Below are 21,935 nucleotides of genomic sequence, written 5' to 3'. Positions count from 1 at the left end.
ATCTTTAACCCATGTATATATGCTGTATAACTTGTATATATGTAACTTGACTTTGTCAATTGCTGTAATAGCTAAACGACAATAAAATTTCATTCATTCATTCATTGATTCATTGCTGTCATGGGCTATTTTTATTTTTTATAGTATTGTGACAAACATATTGGATTCATCTGCATGTTTCACGCTGATACATGTGTTAATAAATTTACTATTCGAGGCACTAGCAGTGCGATCGATTTCATTCTGAGGTTGGTTTAGTCAAGGAGATTAGAATATTAACATCTTTAGTTTAATATTTTGCATTCTGAATGTGAATATCTTTGAGTTCAAAGTTATGAACTTTGGATTGTTGCTGTAGTTTGATTTTATGAATTGTGAAATTGTTGCACCTGAGCCTAGGGATTTTTTGTTGACTGTAACTGATCCCTACATTTATTCATCAACAGGAAGTGCGTTTGTCCCTAGTTGTAGGAAGGAGTTCTTTCATTCTGATAGTCGTTGATCGCAGTTGCGTACTGAGAAAAACGACGCAGTATACTGGACCATTCAGCGCGAGAAAGCCAAAATGGCGGATGGCGTGGACATTGATTTATACGCCGACGACATAGAACAAGATTTTGCGCAGGTGTGTCCTAAACGTTATGCTTTAACAGTTTTCCTGAAATGCTGTGTGCCGTATTCTCGAGAATTTCGTCATATAAAAGATTTGGGAATAATGTTTATTTATTGTGCTTTTATGCGAACTCAGGCAGTTTACATTAATGATTAATTTGTTATTGGCCTATTTTATTTTGGATTGTTTTTAACCGAGTGCTTTGTTTGAAATTCTGTAATAGCTCAGTTGTGATTATATAAGCTTTTATGATTGACTGTTACGTGTATGTGGCGCGAACTGATGATTTAAGATAGTATGCACAATTGCCCGATTTTTCATTACCGTAGTATGTTTGTCATTGCCCATGTTATTCAAACTTTTAGCATTTTCATGTAATGCGTTTATTGGTTCTCCTTATGTAGGATAAGGTTCTGGAGAAAGGCTTAATATGCATCATTGTGTACCTCCTGTCTCATAATCTATTATTGGAAACTCGCAAATAATGTTCATAGGAGTAGGCCTTATTTCTGGTTACTCTCATGATGAAAGTCGGCCAGATTTATTACGGTTTGAATCCAATTTTTTACAACGTGTGGTGATAGCTCCACATAAAATCCTGGTTGTGCCGACACAGGCCTAGTGATCTGTATCATAGCTCAGTGTTTAGATGATGTTGTTGTGGTCTTCAGTCCTGAGACTGGTTTGATGCAGCCCTCCATTCTATTCTATCCTGTGCAAGCTTCTTCGTCTCCCAGTACCTACTGCAGCCTACATCCTTCTGAATCTGCTTAGTGTATTCATCTCTTGGTTTCCCTCTGATTTTTACCCTCATGCTGCCCTCCAATACTAAATTGGTGATCCCTCGATGTCTCAGAACATGTCCTACCAACCGATCCCTTCTTCTAGTCAAGTTTCGCCACAAGCTCCTCTTCTCCCCAATTCTATTCAATACCTCCTCATTAGGTATGTGATCTACCCATCTAATCTTCAGCATTCTTCTGTAACACCACATTTCAAAAACTTCTATTCTCTTGTCCAAACTATTTATCGCCCACGTTTCACTTCCATACATGGCTACACTCCATACAAATATTTTCAGAAACGACTTCCTGACATTTAAATCTATACTCTATGTTAACAAATTTTTCTTCAGAAATGCTTTCCTTGCAATTGCCATTCTACATTTTATATCCTCTCTACTTCGACCATCATCAGTTATTTTGCTCCCCAAATAGCAAAACTCCTTTACACTTTAAGTGTCTCATTTCCTAAACTAATTCCCTCAGCATCACCCAACTTAATTCGACTACATTCCATTATCTTCGTTTTGCGCTTGTTGGTTTTCATCTTATATCCTCCTTTTAAGACACTGTCCATGCCGTTCAGCTGCTCTTCCAAGTGCTTTGCTATCTCTGACAGAATTACAATGTCATCGGCGAACCTCAAAGTTTTTATTTCTCTCACATGATTTTAAGTCCTACTGCGAATTTTTCTTTTGTTTCCTTATTGCTTGCTCAATAATAAGATAATGTGTTGAAAGCTAATAATATGGTTGTGCATTGGCTAAGCCAGTGAATATGAATACTTATTGTCAAACACATTTCATGATAAAAACCAAAACAATGTAAATTAAAAATATGAAGTAGTTTATTAGCTTATAGGCAAGTTTGAATATTTTGATGTATACTACGCCCACTTATCGTTCATAAACTAACAATTCATGGGTGTCTACTGTTCTCATAGGCAAACATAATGCATACTGTTCGGATGAGTGCAACGTCTACCGATTTTGAGTCTAACAGAAGCTATTAAATTTGGTTTTAAAAGTATTTTTAGTCCGTTATATTATGGTGTGCAATCACAACTGGAAATGGCACACAGATGTTGACAAAAATGGTCTGTTCTTTCTAATGTTTTCTGTTAATGTTTGTGTAATATGTTAAGTGCAATGTTTTGTTTTTATCATGGCAAGGAATTTTAGTCTGATAGGTAAGTTGTTGTGACTTATTAACCTCATAGGAAGGTGTCTCCCTGTGAAAGTTTAGCTGTGTGCATGAGACAGGTGTGTTGCTAAACGGTGTGTTCGTGTCTGTTATGTTTTCCACCTGTGCACGTAACAGAGTACAACAATTGCCAACCATTTGTTAATGTAGCAAATCAGGAGGTGAGGCATCCTTCTCTGAAATAGAATTTAAAATTTTTCTGAGAAGTAGCCATGGAGTGATATTGTTTGGCACAAGCACAGTTAAGACAGTATATAATTACAGCGATGTCAAAATAAAGACATTTGATACGCACTCCAAAGGAAATATCATAGAATTGCTAAGAAGTGTTGGTACCCTACACAAATAGGTATACATTAAGAAATACCTCACAATTGGGAAGACATGCATAGGTGTGGAAGACTTCTCATCTGTACGTGTTAAGAGCATTGAACTGTGAAACAGGAAGGCAATACACTATCCTGATTAGTGCAAATTCCTCTCATGTTTCCAGCCTTTGAGAAATTAACGTGTTTGGTTTGCTAGATGATGGTTTAATTAGAGAGACAACACCATTCAGAATACCTTGTTTTAGAAAGTGTATCTTTTTTTTTTTTTAATTCAGTAGCAGTGAGGTATAGATCACACAGGGCCACATGGAACCCAAAATTTAACAGGACACGCACCGTTCCATGGTGTAGCTACTTACATTAATGTTATAAAACTTGTAAGTGGCAAATATGATGTGACATTTGGATTCTAGTACATGGGATTAGTTTATGGAGTCATGCTGCTCGAATGCTTGAAGCCCTGTGAGTTTGTGTTAAGTTGTTAAGGCTTAAATTGACTGACATTATCAGCATCTTTGGCTACTAATCTGTTTCTATCAATCAGTGCTGTAAATTTCCGCCTTTCTGTGATGGTCTTGTCAGATAGGGTGGAGAGTGTCAACGGAGGCTTCCGATCCCACCCGTCGGCTTTGACCCACGACATAAGGGTGTTGTGGTGTGTAATGTCATGACAGCGCGGAGTTTAGTTTATGGATGTGATGTATTTGTAGATGTCGTCTTGTTGCGGTTGGTGGTGTCCTCTTGACACACGATTGAGACTAGGCCTAATCTTTCGTAAACGTGTTTTCTTGTTTTTCTGTAATTTAATTTGACTTATCATGGCTAAAGTAAGATTTTTACCATGAGTGAAAAGTGCCTGACGTGCCATAGAATTGTTAGCTCCAGGGTTTGGTGTGATGGATGCAGTAGTTTTTTCCACTGCGGTGACTGTAGCGGCGTGGGAAATGGGGAAGTGGGTCAGACTCATCACTGGTTCTGTAAGATATGCAGTAGAGATGGAAAAAAGTGGAACAGGAGGGGAAAATTGCTGACCTTCAGGCACAGTTAGAGCAGGCTAAAGGAAGATCTGTACAGGTTAAGGAGGGAGAAGGGTAAAGTGAGGTGGGAAGTGGCAACAGGTAACAGGAGTAACAGACCTAGAACTTTGTCAGACAGCTTTGTGGTGAATGTGAAGAATAAGTTTGATGTGTTGCTTCAGTTAGAAGCTGATGAGCCTGAGACAGTGGTAGGTGTAGAGAGGGCACAACAAACTTTCAGTAGAAAATTGAATAAGAATGTAGAGAAGTCGCCAAAGAGAAAGAAAGTTTTATTGTTAGGTAGTTCACATGCCAGAGTTGTAGGCCAACTTTTGCTGGACCAGTTAGGATCAGAATACCAGATCACAAATGTTTTTAAACCAAGTGCTGATCTGGGTCAGGAGACAGAGGATTTAGGTTCACTCTGTAAAGATTTTACCAAGGAAGACACTGTGGTTAATCTGGGTGGGCCGGGCAATAGTATTATTGACAGAGATCGTGGGTACAATATAGAGTGTGACCTGGCAAAGATTGCATCAGCAACGAGACATACCAGTGTTGAGTTTGTGTCTGTTCTGAGACGCCATGACCGACCTCATTTAAACTCTTCTGCTGGGAGAGTTAATTTGGAGTTGGAACGGCTGCTTGGGTCGGGTGCGGGGTCACATATTGGGTTGGTTCCTGTTGATTCTCTCAGTACATGGATTATCCTAGACATAGCTTACACCTCAATAGGAAAGGGAAGGGTAAACTGGCTGGGCTAATAGCAGGAAATGTAAGGGGGGAAGCACTGCCATGAGTGGTAATATACCATCGGTCATAGGTGTTGGAGCAGCACCTTTTTTAGGATAGGTAGGACAGAACGAAGTCAAGTTCTGAGAAAAGTAAAGATTGAAACAAACCTTCAGTTTGATAAAGAAATCAAACAGCATAATCCTGGCACATTGGATCAGCGAACACAGCTGTTGGTTACAAATTTACAGCAATCAGCAGAAATTTAATTTCCACCCCATTTCATCTCACTAAGTGTGAAATGTCAACTATCTTTAGTGCATCAAAATATTCGAGGGTTTAGAAGTAAAATTAATGAACTACTTATGTGCATCGATGAATAAGTCATCGAATCCAGTTGATCTGAACACCATGTGACCACTGGTATAGATATGTTAAACCCAACAGAATTTAAGTTAGCCTCCTATTTCTGTAGACAAAAAATGGAGAAAGGACGAGTTGCCACATTTGTTAAAAACAGTTTTAAATTTAAGATTATTGACAGTAATAAATTTTCCTTTAAGCACCAGTTAGAAGCATGTGCAACAGAGATAGAATTTCATAATAGGTCCTTTATAATATCAGCCACATACAGAGCACCTTCAGGAAATTTCAACCTGTTTATAAACTGCCTTGAAGATTTATTTTCTCATCTAAAATTAAAAAACACAAAACTAGTGGTTGCTGGTGATTTTAATATAGATGTCCTGAAAAACACTGTCTGTGAACAGTTACTGAAATCAGTTACATTGTCATTCAATTTAATTTCTACTGTAAATTTCCCAACTAGGGTATACAAATGTTCTAAGACTGCCATTGATAATATATTTATAGACAATTCTAGGCAACTAAGCCACATTACAAAACCAGTAGTAAATGGGGGCTATCTGACCATGACATGCAACACCTAACACTAAATTTTGAAAACTGTCAGGGTAAAACATCTATCAGAACAGAAGGCCAACAAAACAGTCAAAAACTGAGAAATTTAGGAGATTGCTCAAAGGAATTAATATTATGTTAGCACCTTACTTGAAAATTGTTTTCCCCTGAAGGTAACTCAAATTAAGCAGAAGTCTTAATAAGAAACCATGGATCACACAAGGGATAAAGATATCATGTGAGACAAAAAGGGAACACTATCTGATACGTAGGGATACCTTAGATACTAGCATTATAGCTCATTACAAAAATTACTGCAAAATATTGAAGGTTATCGAGAAATCTAAACACTTGCATTATGAGAAGAAGATAAATACATCCAGCAATAAAATAAAAACAATATGGGATATAGTTAAGTCAGAGACAGGTAGGATCAGAAATGAGGAGGAACAAATAGCTCTAAAAATAAATGAAACTCTGGTAACAAACACATGTTGTGTTGCAAACCATTTAAACAAGTATTTTGTCTGTTACTGATAGCATGGGGTTGTCAGGTTCAGTAAATAATGCAATGGAATATCTGAGACCAGTGCACACTAGAAATCTCAGTAAATGGAATTGACACTTGCTTCACCCAAAGAAATACAATCCATCATAAAGTCCTTGAAATCAAAGCATTCTAGGGGTTATGATAACATATCAACAAAATTAATAGAAGAGTATTCATGTGAGCTTAGTCATATCTTAAGTTATTTGTGTAATCAATCACTTGTCACAGGTACATTCCCGGACTGGCTGAAATATGCTGAAGTTATACCTCTCCACAAGAAAGGGGACAAAGACATGCCATCAAATTACCGACCGATCTCACTTTTGCCAGCTTTTTCAAAAATCTTTGAAAATATTATGTTCAGGCATCTACTAAAGCACCTTAGTGAAAATAACATACTGTCAAAGTCACAGTTTGGGGTGAAAATAACATACTGTCAAAGTCACAGTTTGGGTTTCTTAAGGGTTCTGATATTGAGAAAGCTATTTACACTTACAGCAAAAATGTCCTTAATTCATTGGGCAACAAATTAAAGGCAACTGGCATATTCTGTGACCTGTCAAAAGTGTTTGACTGTGTGAATCACAGCATTCTTTTAAGTAAATTAAAATATTATGGCATCACTGGTAGTGCCTCAAAGTGGTTTCAGTCATATCTTACTAATAGAAAACAAAGGGTGTCGTTACGTAACACTTCAGCAGTAGGCAATCAGACATCACTTGACTGGGAAGAAATTACGTGTGGTGTTCCCCAAGGTCCCATACTAGGTCCACCACTGTTTCTTGTGTATATTAATGACCTGTCATCTGTTACATCACCAGATGCCAAGTTTGTCTTATTTGCAGATGATTGCAATAAATAGTAAATCGAATATAAATTTAGAAAGGGCAGCTAATCAAATTTTTACTGACATTAATAAGTGGTTCATAGCCAATTCACTGTCATTAAACTTGGAAAAGACCCACTATATGCAGTTCAGAACTTCCAAGGGATTTCCTTCTGGTGTGTGTATAAAATATGACGACATGGAAATAGGAGAAGTTGAGAGTGTAAAATTCTTGGGATTACAACTTGATAATAAATTTAGTTGGGAGCAACATACTAACGAACTGCTGAAGCGCCTAAACAAGTCTGTGTTTGCAGTGCGAATGATGTCAGACATAGGAGATATAAATATAAAAAACTGGCATATTTTAGTTATTTTCACTCCATTATGTCATATGGTATAGTATTTTGGGGTAACTCCACAAACAGAGAAAAAATTTTTAGAGTACAGAAGCATATAATAAAAGTAATGAGTAGTGTAAATCCAAGAACATCATGTCGAATGCTATTCAAAGAATTGGGCACATTAACCACAGCTTCTCAGTATATTTATTCCTTAATGAAGTTTGTTGTAAATAATACATCTTTTTTCCAACTAACTGCTTAGTACACAGCATCAATACTAGGAATAAGAACAATATACATAATAACAATATACATAAAGATTTAAAATCAACTTACTCTTGCCCAGAAAGGAGTCCAGTATTCAGCAACGCATATTTTCAAGAAGTTACCAGCAACCATTAAGAGCTTAGTTTCAGACAAGGCACAATTTAAACATAATTTAAAAGAATTTTTTGTGGCCAACTCCTCCTATTCCAATCCATGAGTTTCTCATGTGCAGTAGACCATATTAATGAAAATTTATTATACTTGAATTTTTGGCAATACTTAGTTGTAATAGCCGAAAAACTAGCAAATGTTTGAATGATGGATTTAATGAAAGCAGATGCAAGTATTAAACCTGTAAATATTAGAAGTTTAAATTTAATTCATGTACATAATTATACTGTTTATTGACTGAGGATCATTAAAATTAATGAAACTCAAGTTTTTCTAATTACATTTTTGTAATGAGTTTATCTGACATGTTCCACACTCAGGAGGATTCCCTCTTTTATGGGTCTATGGAATGAATAATTAATCTAATCTAATATTGGGGACTTTGAGGATGGTCATTCCCGCCATATTGGTGATGTCATGCACCTCAGCAGACGGATGGAATCGGACACTTCTTTAATCCCGGTGGAGGAGTGGGTGAAGATTCAAGGCAACTCCTTATCGATGGTGGGGAAACTACCCCTAAAGATGGAAGAATCTGTTGTGATCTATGGTATAAAGATGCAAGAGGCAAGGAAACTACTACATGAAATATAAATATTGTGTGTATATTGGAAATTTGTCTTGTAATTGAAAAGTCATTATAGCTTCTCCAGTGGCAAAAAATTCTGGGTTAGTGCACCATGTGGATGTGGGAAGGTGACTACAAAGACTGAATGCAGTAGGGAAACAAGAAAATTTGAAAAGGAGTAAGCAAAGGCTCAACTATGTATAGCAGGTGTCAGTGAAGTGAAATGGAAAAAAGACAAGGATCTCAGTAGCAGCATAAAATGGTATTACATGTGTAGGATTTGATCTGAATGACATGGTGAGGCAACTGTGAAGGGATTATTGGAATCAAAGCAAACAGCAAACCAATGCCAACTCAAATAGTTTAGGATAAAAGTCAGCATCACCTTCAGGAGGGGAGGGTGCAAGTGTTGAATGGGTATAGGGAAATGCAAATCTATTAATCATCGGTGATTACAATGCTGTATTAGGGGAAAGAATAGACAAGTACAGGAGAATATAGCCTCATTAGTAGAGATGAGAGGAGGGAAAGACTATTTAAGTGAGTGTAAGCTTTAGCAAAAATAGGTGATATACAACAGGAAGGAGAATTTGGAAGTTACCAAAATTAAAAATCAAGCGTGCTGAGGTTAAAAGGTGTAAGGGAGTGATGCAATCTTTCTCTCTCTACTAGTTGGTATTTACCATGAGGAATCAAGACTGAAAATAAAAGAAGCTTCAAGAGTGGGATTGAAATTTGTGATGTAGGTGTCCTCAGTAAAAGTAAGGAAGAATTACGGAATGTATTAAATGAAACATAGAATATAGACCGTCAGGAAAAAAAAAAGGGGGTTGGGGCGGGGGTGCCATTCTAATGAGAGAATGAGAGGTACCAGTGCTGTGGTTATGGATAAACTTAGCATCAACACAGTACGGCAGTAAGATACTGATGGCCTCATTAATGTGGCAGACGGTGCCCCTCAAGCCGTGACCAGTGGATGCGATTAACCACACAGAAATATTAATAAAACAAAAACTGATGAACTAATGTACCTCTGCAGGCACAGATAAAATAAAGAAGTTGTAACACATTAGTTGGCATCACTAATAAGTGTGCACACACAGGCACTTGGGTTGATTCTGATGTCAGTTTGCAAAGCACAGTGGCAGAATCGCGATCTACTCAATTGGTATCATTGTTAGATGTGTGTAGGTGTAGTAAGTGACCAAATTTAAGCCTCCATTTGCAAGAACTGAAGAAATTTTGTAAAAGGAAGTGCTCAGACATTATCTACAGTTGAAATATAGACACAAAAATGTTGTGAACTTAACACATGGCATTAAATGTCAAAGAATGTGATTATAGCTCATGTTGTTCACTAAACCTGAGCATGTAGTAGATGAACTGAAAGAAATCTGCTGCCTCGGAAGCAAAATAATGGATGGCAAATGAAGGAAGGTAAGGAGCAGATTTGTACAGGAATTTCCTGTATCCCTCATCAAGAGGAGTCTACTAGTATGAAACATAGACTTTAATTTGAGGAAGAAATTTCTGAGAATGTGTGCATGGAGCACAGCATAGCACGGAAATGTCTTGTGGAGTGCGGTAAAACCAGAAAAGAAGAGAATCAAAATACTTGAGATGTGATGTTACAGAAGGATGCTGAAAATTTAGTAGACTGATCAGAAAGTAGGTGGTTCTCTGCATGATTGGTGAGGAAATGAGCATGTGGAGAACACTGACTACAGGGGACTGTTGTGTTACTGGAGAATAGTTACTGTGGTATAAGGGGGAGCCATAGAGGGAAGACAGAGATTGGAATGTATCCAATAAAATTGAGGATGTTGTGCTTCAGTATAAAACGAAGACATTGGCACAGGAAAGGAAGTTGTGGGTGACTACATTAAACTAGTCTAAAGACTGATGAATCCTTCTCTCCAGCCTCCACAAAAAAGCTGTTTCTAGATATATATTTTAGGGTCCTATATATGTATACAATGAAGTAAAAGTAAATATTCTTCTAATAAATGTGTACATCAAAATTGAGTTAACTTATGTGTGTACTTTTTTGACAAACCTCACATTGATATATAGTACAATTTAATGAAATTAGTAATATGGAAAATACATATACTTTGTATCTAATATAAGTGACATAGAAAACATGCATAATTTGACATGACATTTGGTGGTATTGGATAACCCCCAGTTTTAATGTGTTTTATCTTTGTGATGGGTGAGAAGTATTATTGTATTTACTTGAATCTAAGCCGCACTTTTTTTCTGGTTTTTATGATCCAAAAAACTGCCTGCGGCTTAGAATCGAGTGCAAAGTAAGCGGAAGTTCTGAAAAATGTTGGTAGGTGCCACCACAACTAACTTCTGCTGTCGAAAATATGTAGTGCTACACAGGCATGCTTTGCAGGCATAAAGATAAATACTGGCGCCAAAACCTCTGGGTCAGTAAAAAATTTTTAAAAAAGGTGGAAGACGAGCTTTTTTCTTCATCCCGAGTTTCGACCACTGCATTTTCATACATTATCCAACAAAGTAAATATAAATTCCATATTGTTCATCTTCGAATGTAGCAGCATTTCAATGTACTACGAAAATCCGACTGGCAAGACTGTTCGGGATGTTTGTCAATATGGCCAACTCTACGTTCTGAATTTTTTCCTCCCTGTGAGAAGAGATGATTGCTAATAGGAACTTTTTTGAATTGTGAATCACGTGCAGTATTCTCTTCACCATACAAATAATACGAATATAAAGATTTTGCCATGTATTCTTTCGTGTTTGCTGCTATCTCATTTAAATCCTGTCTGCCTAATAAACGACGAAACTAGTGTGAGACAACAGCAAACACGGAAGAATATACATATCATGTCATGTTTGTATTCGTATTATTCGTATGCCTAATAGTGATACAGTTAGAAATGAAGCACGGCCATTGCCTAGATTTTTAAATCTAAGATGACTCTAATTTCTGTGCAGAATGTAATGTACAAAAGAGGTGTCTGCAAAGATTTTCAAACTGAGAAAAATTTTAGCTAAACTCTTGTTCAGAACATCTTCTATCATACGCAGTCTATTATTTGGTTCTTGTTGATCATTACCAAAGAAAGCAGCAGTGTAAGTAACAACAAATAATACGCAGTCTATTATTTGGTTCTTGTTGATCATTACCAAAGAAAGCAGCAGTGTAAGTAACAACAAATAGCAGTCTCTTACCATTGTTTCCCTAATGAGACAATTCCTCTCTTTTTTTAAATTGTAAGCGGTAGTAGGGCGCACAAAAGCAAGCCATGCCGCAAGCGGCGACAGGTCGTAAACACACATCATCAGAATGCGACAAACAATGCATGACACATTACAGTAACGCATTTCAAGCTTAGAGTGACGTAAACACCCATAACAAAGAGAACACGGCACTTATCAGATCAAAGAAAAATAAGCAATTGATTCAAACCAGATGAAGCACGTGAAAAAGGATGGGTACCTGTATAAATGCGGACGGAGCACCTGACGCATAGCAACGGCTACCTGGTAAAGCTTAACTGCTAAGCTTACGACTCGAACGAAACTACTGTAGCTGTATCGTCATTCATTCGACCTAAATTGTGTCTCATGTTACAGTGAACCAGCTTTGTTTCGATTTGGAGGTGCGGCCTAAAACTTCTCTCTTCCCTTGAATTTCTAGTCTCAAATTTCAGGTGCGGCTTAGATTCGGGAAAATTCTTTTCCTTGATTTCGAGTCTCATTTTTCAGGTGCGGCTTAGATTCGAGTAAATACGGTAAGCATCTTAGGTTGTAGGAGGAATTATCAATCAGAGAACTGGCATAATTTTCACACTGGATGTTCTTCTACAAACTAAGCAGTTTTTGTGATTATTAATGTTGTCACAATCATTAACAAAGAACTGCTACTCTTGAAACATGGCACCAAAAATAACTACAAGAGTAATCCCAAAAGTAAGGTCTCCTATTTTTTTTATAATTACATAGACCTGTTTATTTCTACAATGGTTTACATCAGTTTACAGCTTGAACATTTAGCTATTTTTCGACATAATCACCATTTCTGTCGATGCATTTTTGTCGATGCCCATGTCATACCAGCTTGATGCCACGCTGTTCAGAAAGTAATGAACCTCTTCTTTCACCTTGTCTTTGGAGCTGAATCGCTGGGATCACAATTAATGCTGACAGGTACTGTGAGACTCTGAAAAAACTCAAATGGGCAATTCAGAACCATAGAAGAGGAATGTTGAGCAAGGACATACACTTGCCCACACATCGCTCGGCAAACCGTTGCTCTTCTGCAACAGTTTCAGTGGAACATAATCGCCTACCCACCCAATAGTCCTGACTTGGCGCCCAGTGACTATCACCTGTTCCCTAGGTTAAAAGAACATTTGTCCCGAAAGCAATTCAGCTCGAACGACGAGGTCAAAGAAGAGGTTTATAACTTTCTGAACAGCATGCCAGTGAGCTGATATGACATGGGCATACAAAAACTGCCACAGAGTCTACAAAAATGCATCGACAGAAATGGTGATTATGTCGAAAAATAGCTAAATGCTCAGACTGTAAACTGATGTAAACCACTGTAGAAATAAACAGGTCTATGTACTTATAAAAAAATAGGACACCTTACTTTTGGGATTACCCATTGCATATAAATCATTCAGTAGAAACCATGGTTGAATCTTGGCAGGCAGGACACCATTAGGATGTACGTACGAGATACCAGTTACCGAAGGCAGCTTAATAGGTTATTATTTGACTACGGGTATTGTCCTGAGGGAGCAGTTCGAGTAGTCAGCCTTAGACTGTCATACTGCCATATACAAAGTATGGGTAAGAGCAAGTGAAATTTTCAAGTGATTTATAATAAGGAGCCACATTCCCCATTTCATTGTGTCTCTTGGTGTGTGGAACCATCCCCATTTATAAAAATTAATAGCTTATAGTACATAAATATAGGAAGTCATTCATGTATGCATATGTGAAAAATTTAAAATTTTTGTAATTGTTGGAATACCTATGGAACAATGACTCTGAGCACTATGGGACGTAACTACTGAAGTCATCAGTCCCCTAGAACTTAGAACTGAACCTAACTAACCTAAGGACATCACACACATCCATGCCCGAGGCAGGATTCGAACCTGCGACGGTAGCGGTCGCGCGGTCCCAGACTGTAGCGCCTAGAACCGCTCGGCCACTCCGGCCGGTGGAATACCTATGGCTCAGTGTGTTGACAGAATTTGCTGTTGTTAATTGTGGTCAGGGTGTATAGCGCCCAGAGATCCAGGTGTTTAAGGCATGTGATGTCAATGAATCAGCTGCTGTGCTTTACACACAAGTAGTTCTGATGACAACCAACTGTTGCTGCTCTTTGCAGACACTTTGAGGAAGTAAAGAACGAAAAGCAGTGGTGAATTTCTCAATTTTTCTAAGGAACTGTGTTCACACAATGATAATTTATTCAGTTAATTTTGTTTGTGTCATGTATGGTTGAAAATGTTATGCAGTGAACCAAAAATCTCATAAATTGGACTGGAGAAAACTTGTAGGTTCACAGGACTTGTCAGTTGTTTGAGGTAAACAAGTGATTCATGATGGGCACCATTTATTTTTTTGCTTACTCTAAGTACAGTAATTTTATCATTGCATAAATATTTCACAAAATTTGCAATAAATATAAAGTCATATGAGTAAAATAGGAAATTAAAAAGAATTGTGCCAATATTGTAGACCTCAACTTAACAACTTTTAATATTGAACATTTGCATGTTCATACATCTCTCAAACACAAGGAAAGTCGTTAGAAGATCCACTTGGTTCCAAAATGCAAAAGTGATTCCATTTTATGATCAATGCTGTATTGACATATCGCTGAGTGATGCAAGTGCTACAGTGGCATTCTGTTCCTCAATGCTAGGAATGCAACCTTTCCAGATAATTGTGCCAGCGATCTTTTCTTAAGTTGGTGTTAAAGCTATAAGTGTTTTGAAGTTATATAATTCAAAAATAAGTTATGTATAAGGTTGAGCTTATGATTCTCTCCCTTTCTAGTGTGTTTGTTATGAAGATAATTTAAAACTCCTACCATACTATCCCTCCCTCTCCCCGCCCCAGCCTCCTCCTTACCCCCAATCAGTCGCTGTTCGCAGTGTGGTCTCAGCTCTCTGAGACTGCAGATGTGTGTGCAAGTTGTGTGTGTGTGTGTGTTTTTTGCTTTAACATTTGTCAGCAGTTTAGACGGAGGGCAGGACTTATCTGTAGTGTAGTCCATTTGAAAAAATCACTACTGGTATTACATTAACAGTCTCCATGTCGTTCAGAATGTTGGTTACATGTTTCCTACATCGATGGTTAGAGCTGAGGACTATAGTCAGATTAAAACTGCTTAAGAGTTGACATCTCGACAGTTAATTTTAAGTGACGTATGGCAGAGTTGCGGAGGACAACATTTATTGGAGCCCTGAATTTAAACTCGTGTCCTAAACGTAGCCACAACCTAGAGTGGCGGGTGTGCTTTGGAGGAAACTGTGGTCAACAATCTCAGGAAAAACTAAAATCATAGTATTTTTGTTCTCTGTTAATTCACACCCAGTTTTGCATTAACATATTTATAATTTTCCCGCAATATGTGCTCTATGAAAAAATGTTCGTGGAGAAATGATTGATGTAGACTGTCAAGTAGTGTTTACAAATATTATGTGGTTAAGTTTCTTGACATCAGCGCGCTCTACTGAGCAGATCTGAACTGGCTGTTGGGAGTAACTGTGTTGTTGGAGTAAAGATATCATGCCCGATCGAATTATTTCCAAACCACATGCATAGCTTTGTGGTTGTCATGGCAACTTGTCGTTCTGTATTTAACGTGTTTCGTCGTTTGACCACTTGTAGCGCTAGTGGAGACCTTTGCTTAATTTGCATTACTCAAATACTTTTGGTTTAAATGCAGCTCGAACTACGTATTTTTTCCTGCTTAGCAAAACTTGTTTCGAGAATTTATTCTCATTGCCAAGTGCAAGATTTATGTATGTATTTTTGTGATGTTTCACAAGCAATGAGTGATAGTTTGCATATGTGTAGTTTTGTACTTAATTGAGGAGGCACAGTACCCGATTACCTCAAAAAGACAACTGCAGTGTAAGAGACGCAGAACAACACATATGCAAACACCACATAAAATACGTAAATTTTTACTTGGGAAAGAGGAAAAAAATTCTTGAAACGCATCCTGCTAAGCATGAAAAAGTTCATAACTGGTGCAGTGTTCCACTATTTAAACAATGAATGACAGCTGCAGGCTTTCCAAAAACATTATGATGTATGAAATGAAGTGAAACATTTCTACTTGCCAGACAGTTACCAATTCTAGTTACACCAGCGGTTATAAACCTTTTTTGGATAATAAATAAGTCCCTGGTAAGTATTTTGATGCCTGTTGTATACATATATCATAAAAAAAGTGCGAAAATGCAAAGGGGGGTTGTATATGTAACTTTCACTGCTTAAAATATTATTTCCCACATTTTACACCACATTCTAAAATCCCTTGAAAAGTGTAAAAGTGGGGTTTCACTGTATTTCATTTAATGGAGGGAATGTGGCAAAAATATTGCTTGGGTGTCATTGAATGGTGGCAGTCCCATAACTGCATTTGGAGCATACACGGGACGTGTGAAAGTGAAGTGTGCTAAACATTTGGCAATATTATTTTTGTTACAAAAGCCTCATCAGTTTTCTGGCGTGTAATTGTTGATCACAATTACAACTGTGTGGATGTTGATGATGGCAATTACGGCAGACCATATGTTAGGAAATGTTTTGGAAACTCCGCTTTTTTTATGAATTCATAACATAATAATGATAGGGCATGTGCCATATGTGTATAGAGAGAAACAGAACTCTTACATTGTGTCTTCTGTGTCTCTATTAGCTTTGGAATATATATTGTGTTGATAGACATATCTGTAGTGTAGCCTGAGGTATAGGTTGGCTTGAGAGGTGATAGTTACGTTGAGAGTTGGTGAAGCCATAGTATTAAAAACTTAGTAAGATGGTGTGGAAGAAGAGTGGGAGAACATATTCAAACCAGCAGCATTTGAAAGTGTTTGAATGAAATGAAAGTGGTGGAGAAAAAGCAGTTCAGGATTTTTAACAAAAATTTAAAAATAATTATAAATTATTAACGTATAGAAACTGTGTGAACTCGTGGAAATAAGATGGTATAAACTACCATTGGAAAGAATTACTATAAAATGAAATGTCGGGAATCATACCTGGAAGAATTGGGAAGAGTTTGTATCATTTTTAGAAAACTGTGTAACAGGAATGTAGCCCATAACACACTGGTCAAGAGAATTATGGAACATGACTTTGTACTCAACTGAGCAGTAATTGATGACTGGGTATTTTACCAAATTATACACTCGTCATTCACAGATTAAGTGGACAACAAAACATCATTACTTCCTCAATTGTTTATGTAACAAGAGCTGTAATGTCTGACAGGTGTCTAAAATTGGAAATAATCATTCAGCTTGTCACCATGAGTGCTTTTCATTGGACTTTGAGAGCTTCAATAAGATGTATGCTCTCCATGAACTTGTATCACCAACTGGCACCTATATATATAGATCTGCATCTAGGTCTACAGAGGTCATTCTGTGGTTTTTGTTAGCATTCTTCAATGAAAGCACTAGAGAGTTCTTGCAAAGTCTATGGCGGAACGAGATGACCATGAACACATTTGTCAAGAAAATCCCACACGTGCTCAGTGGGGCTGAGGTTGGGATTCAGTGTTGCCTGTTTCATTACGTTAGTGTCCAGGCTTCACAATGAATCTCTAGTGATGCCTGCCACATGGGCCCTGGTACTAGTGTGCATGAGAAAAAATTCAGGGCCCACCAACACATGGTCCAACAGAATCTGTCTGATGTACTGCCTGATGGTAAGACAATCATGGACACCAGTAAGACCAGAGTGGCTGTCAACGCTGATGCCTCCCCACACCATCACAGAACGTTGGCTGAACTTGTCAATTTCCCGGTCAACTTTTGTCAGGTACCACCCACCATTGTGTTTCCACACACAAATGTGGCCGATCAGACAAAGCAGCTCCAGAGACCCTTCTGAGATTGTCTTGCAGTGGTCTGGCGATAGCAGTGTGGTGCTGCAACACAGATATGGCCAGACATTGGCCTTTAGATGGGGTTGTAATGCATTGGCGATCTTGCTCAACTTAACTTGTGTGCTGACCTGTACTGTAGTGTATCCACAACTTACGGGTGACACATGAAGAGACATCATCTGCAGCAACATGACAGAAAGTTCATTCTTCTTGGATCAAACAGCCTGCCCTACCAACTTGCACTGTGTTAAAGATGTCACATTGCATGTGCTTGGTTGGATATGACATCCACAGATGACGAATGACATCTGTAGTACCTCATTTTTCCAACACTGTGTTTGTGTACTAATAGAAGGCCTTTAACTAAGTACTAGTGTTAGTAGAAAATTGGAAACAGATTTTTTACAGGAGTCAATCCAAATCCTTGTTATCTTATCCTCCTTGCTTATATTCTGTACACTGTGCCATCCGTAGTTTCCGGTACTAAATTTTAAGGCATTTCTGTTAACCCCACGTATTGTAAGACTGTTGAATTACATATTTTAAACTTTTTTGAACACACTTTCTGGAGAGGCATCTACCTAACTATTGTTAAGATTAACAAATAATTCTTGCCTCCAGGAGGAACACTAAGTAAAGAAGTCTTCAAAATTTGAAGTATTATTTATCAGTGTGCAAGCCTTCACAGCTGGGATTAGTAGAAGAGATAGATTTGAAGAAGATAGCACATTTAGTCATGGAGATCCACATAAAACACAGGTACCTGACCCTACAAGAATGGTTGTTTGCCTCACTTAGGGGTTTACTGGTAAAATTTTAAGAGTCTGCATTCCATGTATTACTCCCTAATACATGGTCCAGTTACATTAATGTGACCACTGTTGATGTTTGACATCAGTATACAGTAACCACTCTGAAAGTAGGTGGCAGCAGTAGGAATGAAGGATATATACTAGGGGCTAACCCGAGGTAATTACCGTAATGTCTTGCACAAACACCACCACCTACTTTTATGGTGACCCTTTGTGGGTATGCAAGTCAAATTTCACGGCTCCAGCTTCATTAGTTTTGCCACTAGGATCCATTGTATACTTTAGTGTAAGCGAAATGGTGAATATCAAGAGAATCAAGAACCATGCAGAGATTAAATATCTCCATTTGAATGGCATGATGTGTAAGGAAATTGTGGTGGACATGTGGAATACACTTAGGACAATGCTCTGTCTTATGCAACAATGAAAAACAGGATGTCTGACTTCAAATGTGGAAGATACGCCAAGGAGCAGAAGGCCTGTCACCATTGCCACTGTTGAAACAGGGACTGCAATTCACGATAAGATTGTGCAGGATTGTCGAACAATGTTGCAGCACATTGAAGCCACATTTGGAATTTCCCATGGGCGTGCTCATGACATTGTGGATATTTTGGGAATGCGGGAAGTTTCATCTCGGTGGGTCCCGACAGACTTGCATGCAGATCAGACAGGAGCATGTGCAGTGATGTGAAGAAATCGTCCGCCAATTTGAAGCAGATGAAGATGGCTTTTTTGCAAAGTATGTGACAATAGACGAAACGTGGGATACAGAAGGGGTAATTGTGGTGGAGTACTTGCAAAAGGGCGCAACTGTCATTGAATCTTACTGTTGCACCTTCCTGCACTGTTTGAGACAAGGGATGAAAAAAAGATGCTGAAAATTGGTGCGCGGAGTTCTTTTGCATCAGGATAATGCACTGGCCCCAAACCCTCACAACACTGGAAACTTGGCGTGACTGGGTTCAGATTGTTACATAATCTGCCATATTCTCGAGATTTAGCTCCATCAGCCTTTTTTCTTTTCCCAAACCAAAAAAAAGATGTCAGAGGACAATGATTTGACAATGATGATGCAGTGATAGATGCTTGAACGCTTGGCTGGACCGTAAATCGAAGACCTTTTATTTGAATGGTTTGCAGAAGTTATCTGAGTGTGCCCACAAGTATGTTAGTGTACATGAGTATTATATTGAAAAATAAATTGGTATTATGAAATTCCTGTCATTCTTTGTGAGGCTAGCAATTTGCCGCCACCCCGGGTGTTTGTGTGTGTGTGTGTGTGTGTGTGTGTGTGTGTGTGTGTGTGTGTGTAAATTGCCAAGGGACCTGGAAACAGTGCAGTTGTTATAATGCAGAAATGGAGCAATTTGTCGGATCTTGGAAAGGGCACGATTGTCCTGTGGGCCGAGGTTGGAAGCATTTCTGAAACTGTTCGCAAGCTACTGTGGTTAAAGCATACCATGCATGGCATAATGGTGCTATCCAAAACTGGTGCTGAGGCAACTATGGTGCTCCATGGGCTATATACAATGGGTGAATGATGGCTGCAGAGATGTATACAGCTGAATAGAGGTACAAATGTTAAGCAAATGATCACCATTACGAACCAAGGGGCTACCAGCAGTGTCTCCTCAATGACTGTTGAGCAAATGTTGCTGTGTATTGGCCTCCAGAGCAGGCATCAAGCTCATCGAGCCATCCTGACTACTGTTCATTGGTGATAAAGGCTGGAATTCGCTCACCAGTATTGCAACTGCACATCCACTGAGTGGCGACCGGTGACCTCCTCCAGTAAATCACATTTTATGCTCTATTTGACAAATGATCATTGGCATGTAGGCCTGCAACTTCTGAAAGCAGAGAGGTGCAGACTGGAGGAGGGAGCGTATGGTCTCGGGAATATTTTCGTGGCATCCCTTGGTGACCTTCTCATTCTGGAAGGCACAATGGCACAAATGTGCATCTACCTTTGTGGACCATGTATGCTATGTATGCCATGCAGTTTTTTTAGTCTTGGCACTATGGCATCTACCAGCAGGACACTGCAACGTATCACACAGGTCGGAGTATATATGCGTGATTCGAAGAGCACCAGGAAGAATTTAATGTACTCCCCTGGTTATCAGACTCACCGAATTTAAACCCAATCGATACTCTGTAAGACAATCTTGATTGGGCTGTATGTGTCATGGAGCCTCTGCCAAGAAACTTAACGCAGCTGGTCATGGTACTGAAGTTGGGATGCCTGCAAATCCCTGTTTTTACCTTCCAGGACCTCTGACTCTCTTCACGTCTTGCAGTGCTCCATACTGCAGAAGGTGGTTATTCAGGCTTCTGACAGATGGTCACATTAATCTGACTGGACAGCATATGTACACCTTTTAAAAGAACCTTATCAGAAAAATTAGTGTTTGTACAAATAATTATGGACAGTTATTTGTCCTGTGTGTAGAAAAGGAAAGGGAAGAATGATAGTGGTACCTAAAGGACTCCTTGTCAGCACTGTAAGCTGGATTGTAGAGTTGAGATGTAGATGAAGGTTCTTGGCAGCATGAATTCAATGAGTTTATCTGTACCCGCTTCTAGCTCACGTTTACTTTCTCACAGTAACACAATGGCACGTATGGGGTTAATAAGTGGCCAGTTCCTGGCTGAAAATAAAGATGCACCTTCCCAGGTTTGGCACCACAGGACTACTTGCTCTTCTCAAACTGATGATAAACTGAAGGACTAAAGATTTGAGATGATTCATATGTCTCAAAGCTTCCTTTTTCTGTGGTGTTGATGAAATTGTGACCCTGTGTTGAGCAGAACAGTACATGGGTACAGTACCACTTCGCAATGTCCAACAGGTACTATGAACCAGCAAAACATCCTGTGAATTGTTAGATCAACACAGTGACAACAGTAAATAAAAAAGTTTCAAAATTTACTGCTTGTACATATATGAAAATGGCACTGTCTGCCTCATAGATGAATTCAGAAGACATAAAGCAGTTTTCCTGTGACAAAATTTGTGGAAAATGTTGCCCAAGAAAAGAATAAGCAAAAGCAATTTCATTTTGTAGACTTTTTGCTAAAGAATCAACACTTACTATGTGTGATTAGGAAACATGGCACAGAATATTGTCTGTAACACTAAATTGCTACAGAATTGTAACCCCCTAGTGTGGTAAGAAATAAACTACACAAACTGTGCAGTCTCTATGACTGGTGTAACAAGGGCTGGCTGGGTTGACTTTGAAACGAGCCTTTGAAGTAACACTGACATCAAAATGGAGCTATAGCTTGGTGGTTAAGTTATATAGCTCATGTACTGTAGGTTCTGGGTCTGAGTCCCTTAGAGTGCAGTCTGTTTTTTTATTATTATTTTTATTTTTTAATGAAATGACTGATTATTATTTTTATTCAATTCATGGATTTGAATACATTTTTTCACTTATAATCTTTTGTTACGTCATTTGTCACCATATTAACTTCATTTTCTCTCTGTTTTTCTTCCTTCTTTTTCTTTTCTCATTTGGAATATTTGCTCACATGATTTTAATTATTTTTATTTATTTACTTCGATTTAAGTCTTTCCTTGAAATTTTATATTCTTGTCTATGTTATTGCAGTCTTTATTTCTATAACATTTTTTCTTGGATTTTATTTTTATTTGTGAAACC

At 38.2% G+C, this 21,935-nt stretch overlaps 1 protein-coding gene across 8 annotated transcripts in view; it reads left to right on the top strand.

The window, feature by feature from the left end:
• The first annotated feature begins 345 nt into the window (after positions 1 to 345).
• Positions 346 to 21,935, top strand: part of LOC126199299 (cleavage and polyadenylation specificity factor subunit 6) — a 181,654-nt gene continuing 160,064 nt past the window's right edge. For all 8 annotated transcript variants that reach the window (XM_049936130.1, XM_049936128.1, XM_049936125.1 and 5 more), the window contains exon 1: positions 346 to 625. In XM_049936130.1, the coding sequence (XP_049792087.1) occupies positions 566 to 625 (60 nt within the window). In that variant the 5' untranslated portion in view covers positions 346 to 565. The remainder of the gene's footprint in view (positions 626 to 21,935) is intronic.

The sequence above is a fragment of the Schistocerca nitens genome, chromosome 8 (assembly GCF_023898315.1).
Source record: "Schistocerca nitens isolate TAMUIC-IGC-003100 chromosome 8, iqSchNite1.1, whole genome shotgun sequence".
NCBI lineage: Eukaryota > Metazoa > Arthropoda > Insecta > Orthoptera > Acrididae > Schistocerca > Schistocerca nitens.
The sequence above is the reverse complement of the archived record's forward strand: the minus strand, read 5'-3'. Positions and strand labels throughout refer to the sequence as shown.